Raw genomic sequence first — 12118 nt, forward strand, 5'->3', positions numbered from 1 at the left:
CTTTCCCTCCATTCCCTTCCGCGTCATCTTTCCCCACATTCTACTCCTCTTCCTACTCCTGCTCTTCATATTCCTACTTTCTTCCTCTTACTCTTCCCTCCCTTTCTCCTCCTTACTTCATTATCCTCTTGCATTTGTCTATTAAAACTTTTTAGAGATGGGCCATAATCCTGCTAATTCCTATTTTGAGAGAAAGGAAAGATTATTATTGTTGTAGGTGGTATACATACTGAGCAAACCCTAAAAGTAATAAAGATGGGTGTTATTTGTAAGCTTTATTTATTTTGCAATATTTTAACTAAGCTTTCCAAACTTGCGGCAATAGACTTCATTGCATCTGCTTGGGTGCTTACAACTTCCGCAATTTTCTTCACCTTCTGAACTTGCGATTTTGCAGCTTCTGCTTGCTCCTTTGCATACTTCGCTATGCTTTCTTCGAACAATCTTTTTGTTCCCCGTGAACGGTGTGTTGATGTTGCTATATTGTTATGGTCTGTGTTATGTGATGATAAGTTCTGTGCAGAGGGTGATGTCGGATTTGTAGGCGTATCTGAACATGTGATTGTGCAGATGTCCGTTGTTGCTGTGATTGGCGCTGTTGTTGCTGCAATTGTTGCAGTGGTTGGCGCTGTTATTGCTGTTGTTGTTATTGTTGCTGCTTCCATTCTTGCCTCTTGAGAGAAAGATACTCCAAATACTTGTCCTGCCGGTGCAGCTGCCTTTGATATGGACAAGATCCTGTCAATAGTCTTTTCTGTTTCCGTGAGTGGTGTGCGGCAAAATGGACCACCACCTGAGGTTTAGCGCATTATCGACAAGCTTGCGTTTTGTCCTACTCTTGAGGTCAGCCCAGATCTACAACAAAACCGATTACAGATAAGTTGCTAGTAGTAACAAATAAATTTAAATATCACACTTACCTTTTTCCACTCAACCATGGTTCTTATTGGGGGGCCAAGAGCAGAGCATTAATTTTCTTGGCTACCTCATTCCATTTAAAATCGCATTTCGATTTGTCTTCCCCGAACCTCTTGCCAGGTCCAAATTGGCTTCCAATTCACTTACTAGCACTCCAAACTGCACGCTGCTTGTTTTCTTGTTACTAAAAACAAAAACATGGATTAAAATTTTCTCTAAATAAGTTAGTTATAATAAAATTACCTCTTTTTAGCTGCTATATCAATTTTTAATTCAACGAACGATAACTTATTTATTTTCGTTTGAATTTGACATTTTAATTCTTTATTTTATTGACTTATCGTTATAGAGAATGCTCACTTTTTATGTTTTCGTCACGTAAGAGTCAGTTTTTTTCGTCTTGAACCGTTATCGTTATACAAAATGCAAACGGGCGAACGATTCGTCTCCGAGGCGAAACGATCATTCGTTTCGCAATAGATAATGAGGCCCTAAATCTCGAAACGCAGAAGGTTTATACTTAATCTTCGTTCAATCGTCAAACATTTCTTCAATCATTACAATATTTCAGGTGTGGCAACCTAAAATTCATATGTCATGTAATTTGTTTTATAGGAAAATATTTTAAGGTTGGAGCAGTTTTTATATTCATGGATTACAGATGTTTTTGGAAGATTTTCAAGTTTGGATTTGCCAAGATTTGTAGTACAAGAAAAAAAAATTTATCAAATTAAAATACTCAAATATGATTTTGCTTTTTGAGAATGCATGGCGCATGGTCATAGTCAAATTATGACAAAAGTTGTCCGCCAAATTTAAAACCTATTTTGTTTCGACTCGAAAATGTAAATTATTTGTGGCTAAAAACCTTCACAAAAATTGAAACTGTACATGTGGTCCCACATTATACCTCTCTCAATATTAAAAAATTCACTTCAAATAAAACTGTAATGGAGACAGTGCAGGTTAAAATATGACACTTAATAAATCTTTACAGTTAAAACTCTAGGTGGAGATATGCTATTATTACACTGCACTATGCGCGCCATGCGAAAAATTCCAAATGCGATGCATTTTCATTGCATTCGGCAAAAAGAAACGCGGCTAGAACACAAATGGTTGAACGACGTATCATTTTCTTATGCCGGGTTTTCAGTATACGTTTAAACTCTAGATAAAGTTGATTAGCTTTGCCTCTTTGTTCAATAGCATACAATTTTGCTGCTCATATCAGCTTAAGCGTTCGATGTGGGAGGGTTAAATTCAGTCAACTTTAACTGGAGTTTGAGCTCGCACTGAAAAACCAGACCTTAATCCTGTTTGTGACATTTTTTTTTTTTTTTGTAATATTGTTTAACCTATTGCGTCAGTGCATTTTCTTGCTATGGATTGGTGTCCTCACAGAAGAGTCTGTTTTTATTTCAAGGTGGAGTCTTTTGTACTTCAAAAATATTAACCTCTTCCGACGTGACTTCGAGCAGCTTGCATACACGTTATGCCGCTTCAACAACAACACTGATATATGCACAGTAAAAATTTAAATAGAAAGAACGATTCGAAAAAATAATAATGAACGAATCATTCGTACAAAAAACTGGTAATTCGAATAATTAGTAATGAACGAATTTCAAATGACTATCGAATGAATAAAATGAGTGTACTAAATAACTTGATAGTTTTCATTCGATAGTTCCCAACAATGTGCCCAACAATAGTATCAGCCGATGCTCAGTGTCCCGCCATCTCTATTGACAATTGGAATTTTATTACAAAATGTAAAATTGAATCGCACGTTTCGCAATTCCAATTTTGACGCAGAGCAGACAACATATAGTCACGGAGCAAAATTTTTATAAGCAGCAAATCAGCATCAACATAACGGATTAAAAAGGAAAAAAAAATGTAATGTAAAAATTTTCTTTCTCGAGTGAAGCGGCTAATTTTTGTTATAAAGTTAACTTTAGTTGTTTTAAAAGTGAGTGTAAGGTGTTAAAAAGTAAGTTTTGTATGCCTTGTCTAACTGGTGAGTTTTTTTTTTTGTTTTGTTTCATGATTTTAACATACTTATAGTTAAATTGGTGTAATGGAGGACACTTCGGTGTCTGATGAGTTAGACGGGCTTTTTTCTGGGTCTAATCCTTCCGTAAGACGGTTTGGGGAGGGGAGGACTCAGAGAAGGGTGCGTAGTGGGATAAAAAGGCAAAATAGGCAAAAAAGTGACAAAAATTTGGACAGTGAGATCGACAGTGACACAGATAATGGTAGTGGTAAAAGACTTATTAAAAAAAAAAACCTAGGACAGAGCATATTAAAATACCGTTTCAAGGTACAATTGTACCGAAAGGTGTACATAAAACTCAGCAAAATCAAATTATAGAAAATAAAAATGTGGACAAAAACATAGATAGTGGTATAGATAATAACAACAAAAATACTAAAGATGATTTGAATAAAGATGTTGTGGAAAATGTAAGTGTAACAGAGGGTACTGTACCGAATGTACAGCTAGACGTAACTGTTGAAGATTCTAATATGTAAAATATAGGGATGAACGATAATGAAATGAATACAGTTGTGCAGTCAGATACAGTTATGTATAAGGAAAATCATAAAGGGGAGTTTTGGGTACTTTTTGATACTTCTAAAAGTTCTTTGTTCAATAATGAAACGGTAAAAAATGGTCTTTATTTTTATCAAAAGATTTTACATTTTAATATAATAGGTATTAAAGGCATAATTGCAGTAGGACGTTTTTTATATAAAGCTTCTTTCAGCTCATATCAGAGAGCTAATCAATGCTTAGATAATAAAGATCTGAAAGAAAAGGAAATTAGAATTTTTAGACCAAAAAATATGTTACAAACTGTGGGAGTAGTTACTCAAATTCCATTGGAATTTACGAATACTAATAAAATAAAAATAAATGTAAGGCGCGATAACCTCCGAAGAGATCTAAGGCCGAGCTTCTCTTCCAATTTGCGTCGTGCTCCTCTTGATTTTCCCTACAAATTGGCCGGACGGGACCTACATGTTTTATGCCGACTCCGAACGGCATCTGCAAAGCAGATGAGTTTTCACTGAGAGCTTTTCATGGCAGAAATACACCCGGAGTGCTTGCCAAACACTGCCGAGGGGCGACCCCGCTTAGAAAAATTTTCTTCTAATTGAAAAATCTTATTTCTAAAATTTTGATGTTGCTTTGTCCGGGAGTTGAACCCAGGGCATACGGTGTGATAGGCGGAGCACGCTACCATCACACCACGGTGGCCGCCTTACGAATACTAATATCATGGAAAATATTGAATCAGAAGTTAAAGTTATGGAAATTTCTAGAATTACAAGGAGAGATCCAAATAATTCTGAGCAATTTTTACCAACGTATGCTGTAAAGATCATTTTTGAAGGCAGCGAATTTCCGGAATTCATTAAAATTTTTTGTGTTATGCTGAAGGTTAAACATTATATTCCGAAAGTGCGCCAATGCTATAATTGTGGTAGGTTGGGGCACACAAAGTAAGCGTGTAAATCTCAGAAGAGATGCATCATTTGTGGGAAGATAGGAGGATGTGAAAACAGATGCAATAATGATGATACAAATAAATGCATATTATGTGGAGGGGAGGGACACAATGCGTTAAATAACAGAAATTGTCAAAAATGGCTTAATGAGAAGAAAATTACGAAAATAATGACTTGGAAAAAAATTTCCAGGAGAGAAGTCAATGAAACATATGGCCATGCAATAAAAAATACCAGTCAACTGTCATTATTGGAGGATCTTAACTATATAGATTCTAATTTTCAAAATTTTGATGGAACTTTTAAAAAATCCTTAATAAATAAGAAATATATAGAATTATCTAATAAAATGCAACAAAATGTACAAAAATTAGAAATCTCAGATAGAAAGAAAATAGAGTCATCTCAAAATGTTTTTAAAACAATTAATTGGAACAGAGTTGGCGAAATTGAGAAACTTATAACTTTGCTAATTAAAAAATTCAAAATAAATGAAGATGAACCATTGGTTAAACTAATTTCAAACATTTGTAAGCAGGATGTTAATAATAGACTTTCTTTTTCTTCTTTTGTTAATAATGGCAGTAACGAAAAAGATTCTCCAGTATCATTTTCAAAATAATATAGTTAGAGATAGCTGGCGAATTATTTAAATTATACCTATTCCTAAATCAAATAAAAATCTAGAGTATATTAGAAATTTTCGTCCTATTTCTTTAATATCTGTAGTGGTTAAAAGTTTAAACATGGTACTGAAAGAGGAAATAGTTAAGATATCTGATTAATTGGTAATTATACCACAAAAAAGTTTTGCATATCGTGAATTAAAATCGGCCACAATGTGTATAAATGAAATGCTTCGTTTCATTGCGGACAAAAAACAGAATAAAGAAAAAGTAATTATATGCTTTATTGAGATATCTGATGCATATAAATGTGTAAATCTTAACAAACTGCATTCTATTTTACTGAATAGTAATATCGATTTAAAAATATGTAATTGGATGACAATTATGCATCTATGTTTGGTGAACTTTATGCCATTAGGCAAGCGATTATAATTTCAATTAAATATCATTTTAAAAAAGTATGTATATTTTGTGATAGTTTACAAGCCATACAAGCTCTGAACTGTAATGTAACCACCAATTTTTTTTTTTAATTGCTGAAATCCATAATATCATTAGTAATTCAAATGTTGATGATATTGTAATTATTTGGGTACCTAGCCATGTGGGTATAAATTTTAATGAAAAAGCTGATTTGGCAGATAAAACTGCTGTAACAACTGGTACTACTCTGAATACTGGGGGCCTACTCTGTATTGCGATGCGAAAGAAAAAATACGCGAAATCGCAAAATCGGTGCTCTGTATCTTGATATTCGCATGTATATTTTGACTTTCGCATTCACATTTTGCCCATTCGCAATTTTTCTCCCTTTTCGCATTGACGGCACTCTGTAAAGCGAAAGCGAATGTCAAACAGCATTCATTTTCGCATTTTTCTTGCTACAAGTAATAGGCATTCGCATTGTTCAAATATGTAAGTATTAATTGATGATTTTATAAATTGATATCTTTATATTCATTTAAAAATATATAGGACAACTCAAAAAACAAAACAAACACAAAAGCAACAATTTGTAATCCTAGTGGACTTAAAATACATAAATAAATAACAATTAAATCGAAACCACTTTTTTATAAAGCATTTCTATTTGAAATCATGTCATTTTTTATTTGTTCTCTGATACAACTAGCAATATTTCCCATTCTATGATTTTCCACGTTTTCTGTATTTATCACGTTCACTTCTTCCAGTTCAATTTCTGAACTGGGAGGATTTCTTCATTTAAATCAATCCTTTCTTCATTTAAATCGTTCCATAATGTTACAGAATCCTTTTTCTAATTTGTTCAACAAAAATTAATCGTTTGCCGAAATTGTAATGGCCTTGTTTCTTTTGTTCTCTTTCTTTGAGTTTGGTCAGTGATGCATACTCAAGCAAAAAATTAGCGAAAAATAAAAAAGCGACATTGTTAGCGATGCGATAGCGCTACAGAGTTCCAATTACCTTTCGCATCGCAATTTATTTTCGCATCGCACTGCCTTTCGCATCGCAATACAGAGTAGGCCCCCTGATCTTAAATCTATAAAGCACTCATGAGAATAAGCAAAGCTCTCTGGTATGAGCTGAAAGAGGAAAATTTATGTACATTTAAAGATTGAGAATTTGATATAAAAAATGTTGTATCTATTAAGAAAGAAATCCATGGTTCAAATCTAAAAAATTTAATTTTAATATGTAGGACACTTAACTATTAAACATACTATTAGTTGGACGTACATATAGAAGAGACTATCTTATCAAAAGTAAAGCAAATATTTCTGATCAGTGTAGTGTATGTAATACTATAGAAATTGCTGAACATCTTGTTTTTCCTTGCACCAAGTTTGATAGGGTAAGAAACAAATATAACATTTTCAATAAATTTAATACATTAAGTGAATTATTTTATATGAAGAATGTGGATAATTACAATGTTTTGTTATCCTTTTTTTACATGAGACAAAGTTATACAAGGTTCTATAGTTGTTGTTTTATGCTGAAATGTATACAAGAAGATTACTAAAGGAAAGATAAGTAAGAAGATATATAAATAATTGGTTTTTTGCTTTGCTTTTAAGCATTTTGCTTTGTTTGAATTTGTTTTTATTTTTTGTATGTGTTACTTTTATTTTGCTGCATATGTTAAATATGTATTAAACTTTAAACTAATAACTAAATGTTAAAAAAAAAATATATATATATAACCAAAAAGTCAATAAGTAATTAAAAAAAAAAAATTGGAAAAGAATGAAAAATTTACACATAAAAAAAAATATATATATAGCTAGTATATATTAAAGTAAAAATGTATACTAACATATTAAATTTCAAAAGAAAAAAAAAATGAAAAAAAGCATAATTTACAGTTTAAAAAATATATATAATTATTATATATTAAGCATTAAAAAAAAATAATAATAATAATAAATTTAAAAAAAATATATATATATATATATAATTAATATATATTCATCTTAGGTTTGATATACAAGGTTATTTTATGTAAAGTATGTATCTGAGAATTTTTTTTGTGTTCTTTTATTGAAGTATATTCATTTTATGTGTATGCCGCTCACTTTTGAGACCATCAATCAACTTTCTTATGTGGATATAACATGCTCGCTATGCAACTTTTAAAAATCAATTCAGTTTTCTATATTTTAAATATATTGAGCTCATGTGAAGAAGTTCAAGACGCATTATATACATAAATTGTCAATTTTCGAACAAACATTGTTAAAACATGAATTAGCATATTGCTTAGGGCAGATGCAAAATAAGAAAGCTATAGATATCTTAACCAAAGTACTTGAAGATACAAAAGAAGAACCAATGGTACGCCATGAAGCGGCTGAAGCGCTTGGTGCGCCAGAAGTTATACCAATATTAGAACACTACAAAGGTGATCCTATAGTAGAAGTAGCGGAAACATGTTTAATCGCATTAGATCGCTTGCATTGGCTGCAAAGTGGGCAAAAAGTTGATGATACAAATACATATGCATCAGTTGATCCCTCACCACCGGCAGACGGCAATAAAACCATTGCAGAATTAAAAGCAACCTACTTGAATTCAAAGCAAAGTTTATTCGAAAGATATCGTGCTATGTTTAGCCTTCGAAATCTTCGTACGACCGAAAGCATTTTAACCATTGCAGAAGGTTTAAAGGATGCATCAGCCTTATTTCGTCATGAAGTAGCTTTTGTGTTAGGTCAAATACAAGAACCATGCAGTATTCCCTATCTGAAGTACAACTTGGAAGATGCTACCGAAAATGAAATGGTACATCATGAGTGCGCGGAAGCTTTGGGTGCAATTGCTACGAAAGAGTGTATAGATATACTAAATCGCTATGCAGAGGATAAACAACGTGTTGTAAAGGAGAGTTGTGAAATAGCATTGGATATGTACGAATATGAAAATAGTCCTGAATTTCAATATGCAGATGGTTTGGTTAAAGTAGGTAATTGAAGGAAATATATAAACCAACACGATGTTTTGATAAAGAACAAATACTATCATAATTGTGATAGTTAATCACCCCTATTCTGCATTTCGAACTGAACTGAAATTTTCTCAGTTTGGTAACTTTGCTATCCTGCGTTCCATTTTCGTTCAGTCCATGTTCGAAAGTCTCGATTTGACGTATTCCGCATTTCGAGGGGAGTACCGTTTTTCTAAGTTGCGAATTAGTTGACGGAGATTCTTTTAATTTTTATTTTCGCGGGCTTCAAAGTGCAATTTTTTGGAAAATATGTAAGTAAAATATATATTAATATTTATAAAAAATATTTTAAAACAAACTTTTTACTTTTTTGTGATTTTGCAGGGCAAGAAGTACAACGCCGGAACAATACGAAAAGTTGTTGGAAATGCTTTCAGCAAAAAGAGATATAGCGCAAGGGTTCTCAAAAAGGCCTAAGGAAGAAGTCCAGGCGTTTTGGCAAGATGTTGCATCGGTATTGAACGCACTAGGTCCCCCATTGAAAGAAGCCAATTTATGGAGAAAGGTAAGATTATCCTCAAATAACTTATGTTTTCCTAATACTTGTAATGATTCTTGCAGACGTGGGTTGATGGGAATTGCTATGTCAAGAAGACAAAGGAAATGTTGAGCACTGGTGGAGGACAATGCCGTTTACGGAGATTCAGTCCCATAGAGGAGACGGTCATTGAGCTGACGGGCTTGGAAACGTCCACAAGTGGTGCGAGAGATTTTGATGGTGAAACCCAGCAATGCGCACCTATCACCGGAATGGACATTTCTGCTTCATCGATTGATGCTGATGTACCATGTTGTTGTTGTAGCGATTAGGTTACTCCCCGAAGGCTTTGGGGAGTGTTATCGATGTGATGGTCCTTTGTCGGATACAGATACGCTCCGGTAACACAGCACCATTAAGGTGCTGGCCCGACCATCTCGGGAACGATTTATATGGCCACATTGAACCTTCAGGCCATCCCTCCCTCCCCAACCCAAGTTCCATGAGGAGCTTGGGGTCGCCAGAGCCTCGTCTGTTAGTGAAACGGGATCCGCCGCTCGAAGGTGAGGTTGACAATTGGGTTGGAGAAGCTATATGTTGCGCTACACAACCCCTTGAATCCCGCTGATGTACCATCTTGTAGCAGAGTTAGCAGCCTGCCAAGAGAAAGGAGAGCGCTGCTTCCCTACTCAAAAGATTTCTACGAGTGTACCAAAAAATATAATGAAGCGACTCTAAATAAAATGGAAGAGTCAACAACGCTCTTGCGCCATATGAACAGATCTGTGGAACGTTTGGCAGACACAGCACATAAACAGTACAAAGAGCAACTGCGACATAATAGAGCGAAAGAAGAACTGTTGCAGAAAAAAATTTAAATTAAAATGAAAATATTAGAGTTGTAGTATCCAGAAAGCAAACAAAATTAATTTGACAATGAATTCAGTAACAAATATTTTATTTTATTTATTTTTGTTTTTGTATTACCTTAAAATCAAAAATACTGAATTATATAGAATTTAGTGAATTATTTTTATTAAAATTTACAAACATTTACAAATATAAAATAATATAACTTCTTATTTATTGGAATATTATATGTTTTTAAAACGAAGTGAGTATGTTGTTGCGAATGCGATTGGCTACAGCAGTATAATCATTATCACTGCTATTTTCTTCTTCCTCCTCCTCCCCTCCTAAGGGCTTTCTGTTTGAAAGTCAACATTTGTTAAATCTTCCACTCTGTAGTGTATACATATATTGTGCAGAGCGCAAGCAACATTTATAATTTTACTAACTTTAAGTGGTGAGTAATGTAATTGTCGCGCACCCAATAAGAATCGGAAACGGTTTTTCAACACTCCAATAGTGCGCTCCACAAAATTCCTAGTTTTCGAGTGTCGCGTATTAAAATTGCTTCGCGAACTACCCTCGTGAACTGACCTATACGGAGTCATTAGCCACGGCTGCAACGGATACCCAGCATCCCCTGTAAAGAATAAGATTATTAAGATTAAGTTATTTTCAAACGGTGTATAAGTAAAGACCTAATAGCCAGGTGTTTCTTTCACCTTCTTCATATCTACGTTCCATATAATTATTCAGCTTACTTAATCTCCATACATGCGAGTCGTGATTGCTACCAGGATATCTAGCTTCTTATTCGCATCCTATGATCGCAAACCTAGAAAAATAAATCAGCCCTATTCTGCATTTCGACTTGGATTGGAATTTCTTCGATTTGGCAATTTTGGTATTCTGTGTTCCAATCTCTTTCGATCCAACTTCGAATCGTTCGATTTTTTGTATTCTGCATTTCGATCGTAGTTCCGTTTTTCTAAGTTGCAAATTAGTTGGCGGAAACATATTCACCCCTATTCTGCATTTCGATTACGTTCCCGTTCTACGCTCCGCTTCAATTGAAGTTTGGTATTCTGCATTACGACGGAATTGTAAAGAGAAGAGGAAGAGCAAATGATTTTTCGAAATCAGCTGTTGGTACGGAATGTGTGAACATTGGAACAAAATAAATTAAAGAAAATTTGTAAAAAATACTGAAAAACGTTTATATTTTATTATCCACGCCATTTTGTACAAAAAAAAGCAATAGAATATATTGCCGCAGTGTTATATTTTTTTGAGTGAAGTGCTTTCATAATTGTAAGTGTGTTTTTGTCGTTCTTTTGGCCAATTCCCTGCCGTGGCCACCAAGTTTTGTTAAAATTGATTCCTGCACGAATATAGTTGACATTTTCTGAATTTTAAGGATGCTAATTTCATTGCACTGCCCTAAAATACTTTATGAAGATTTATTTATTCTTTCCGCAAGGATTGTTTACGTTTTCGCTTCACCTTCCTCTACTCCGGCAGCTTGCTTTGGCATATATCTGGACCCAACGAACAGACACAAATTATAGCTGTCTATTATAAAGGAATCAATAGCCGCGGCATTATTTATGGAGTTGGAAAGCAACGCATACGAAAATTGCCAGGCGAGAATGGAAAGGCAAATATTGCGAGATTTGTGTAATCCATTTGAGATGAGTGACGAATTGTAAGAAATTGAACTTAAAAGTGGTATAGTTTAATGACTTATTTTCTTATTTAGGTTCATAAAAAACTTTCGACTTAACAAGGATGCTTTCAAGTATGTGTTAGATACTTTTGCGGCGCAAATACGTCCAAGGACTTCGACATCGACATGTTGTTTTTGACCTGGAAACATATAAAAAACAATCATCATCAAGCTTTCTACGTTTCTTAACAAGTTTTACTTACATTTTTGTTAAAATTCTGTTATAAATTAAAAAAAAATAAAAAGAAAATATTTTTCCGCCAACTAATTTGCAAGTTAGAAAAACGGAACTACGCTCGAAATGCAGAATACAAAAAATCGAACGATTCGAAGTTGGATCGAAAGAGATTGGAACACAGAATACCAAAATTGCCAAATCGAAAAAATTCCAATCCAAGTCGAAATGCAGAATAGGGCTGATTTTCTTTTTATTCACCCCTATTCTGCATTTCGATTACGTTCCCGTTCTACGCTCCGCTTCAATCGAAGTTTGGTATTCTGCATTACGACGG

General features: G+C 33.9%; 1 protein-coding gene and 1 long non-coding RNA gene across 2 annotated transcripts; both read left to right on the forward strand.

The window, feature by feature from the left end:
• The first annotated feature begins 2743 nt into the window (after positions 1–2743).
• Positions 2744–9558, forward strand: LOC137236725 (deoxyhypusine hydroxylase-like). The gene is made up of 4 exons (XM_067759696.1): positions 2744–2820; positions 7632–8804; positions 8878–9058; positions 9115–9558. The coding sequence occupies exon 2, from the start codon at positions 7818–7820 to the stop codon at positions 8517–8519; it is 702 nt and encodes a 233-aa protein (XP_067615797.1). The 5' UTR covers positions 2744–2820; positions 7632–7817; the 3' UTR covers positions 8520–8804; positions 8878–9058; positions 9115–9558.
• Positions 9559–10950: 1392 nt separating this feature from the next.
• Positions 10951–11827, forward strand: LOC137236734 (uncharacterized). Its single transcript, XR_010948603.1, has 3 exons — positions 10951–11191; positions 11361–11585; positions 11640–11827. It is a non-coding gene; the product is annotated as an uncharacterized lncRNA (long non-coding RNA).
• The last annotated feature ends 291 nt before the right edge of the window (positions 11828–12118 follow it).

The sequence above is a fragment of the Eurosta solidaginis genome, chromosome 1 (assembly GCF_040869045.1).
Source record: "Eurosta solidaginis isolate ZX-2024a chromosome 1, ASM4086904v1, whole genome shotgun sequence".
Classification (NCBI taxonomy): domain Eukaryota; kingdom Metazoa; phylum Arthropoda; class Insecta; order Diptera; family Tephritidae; genus Eurosta; species Eurosta solidaginis.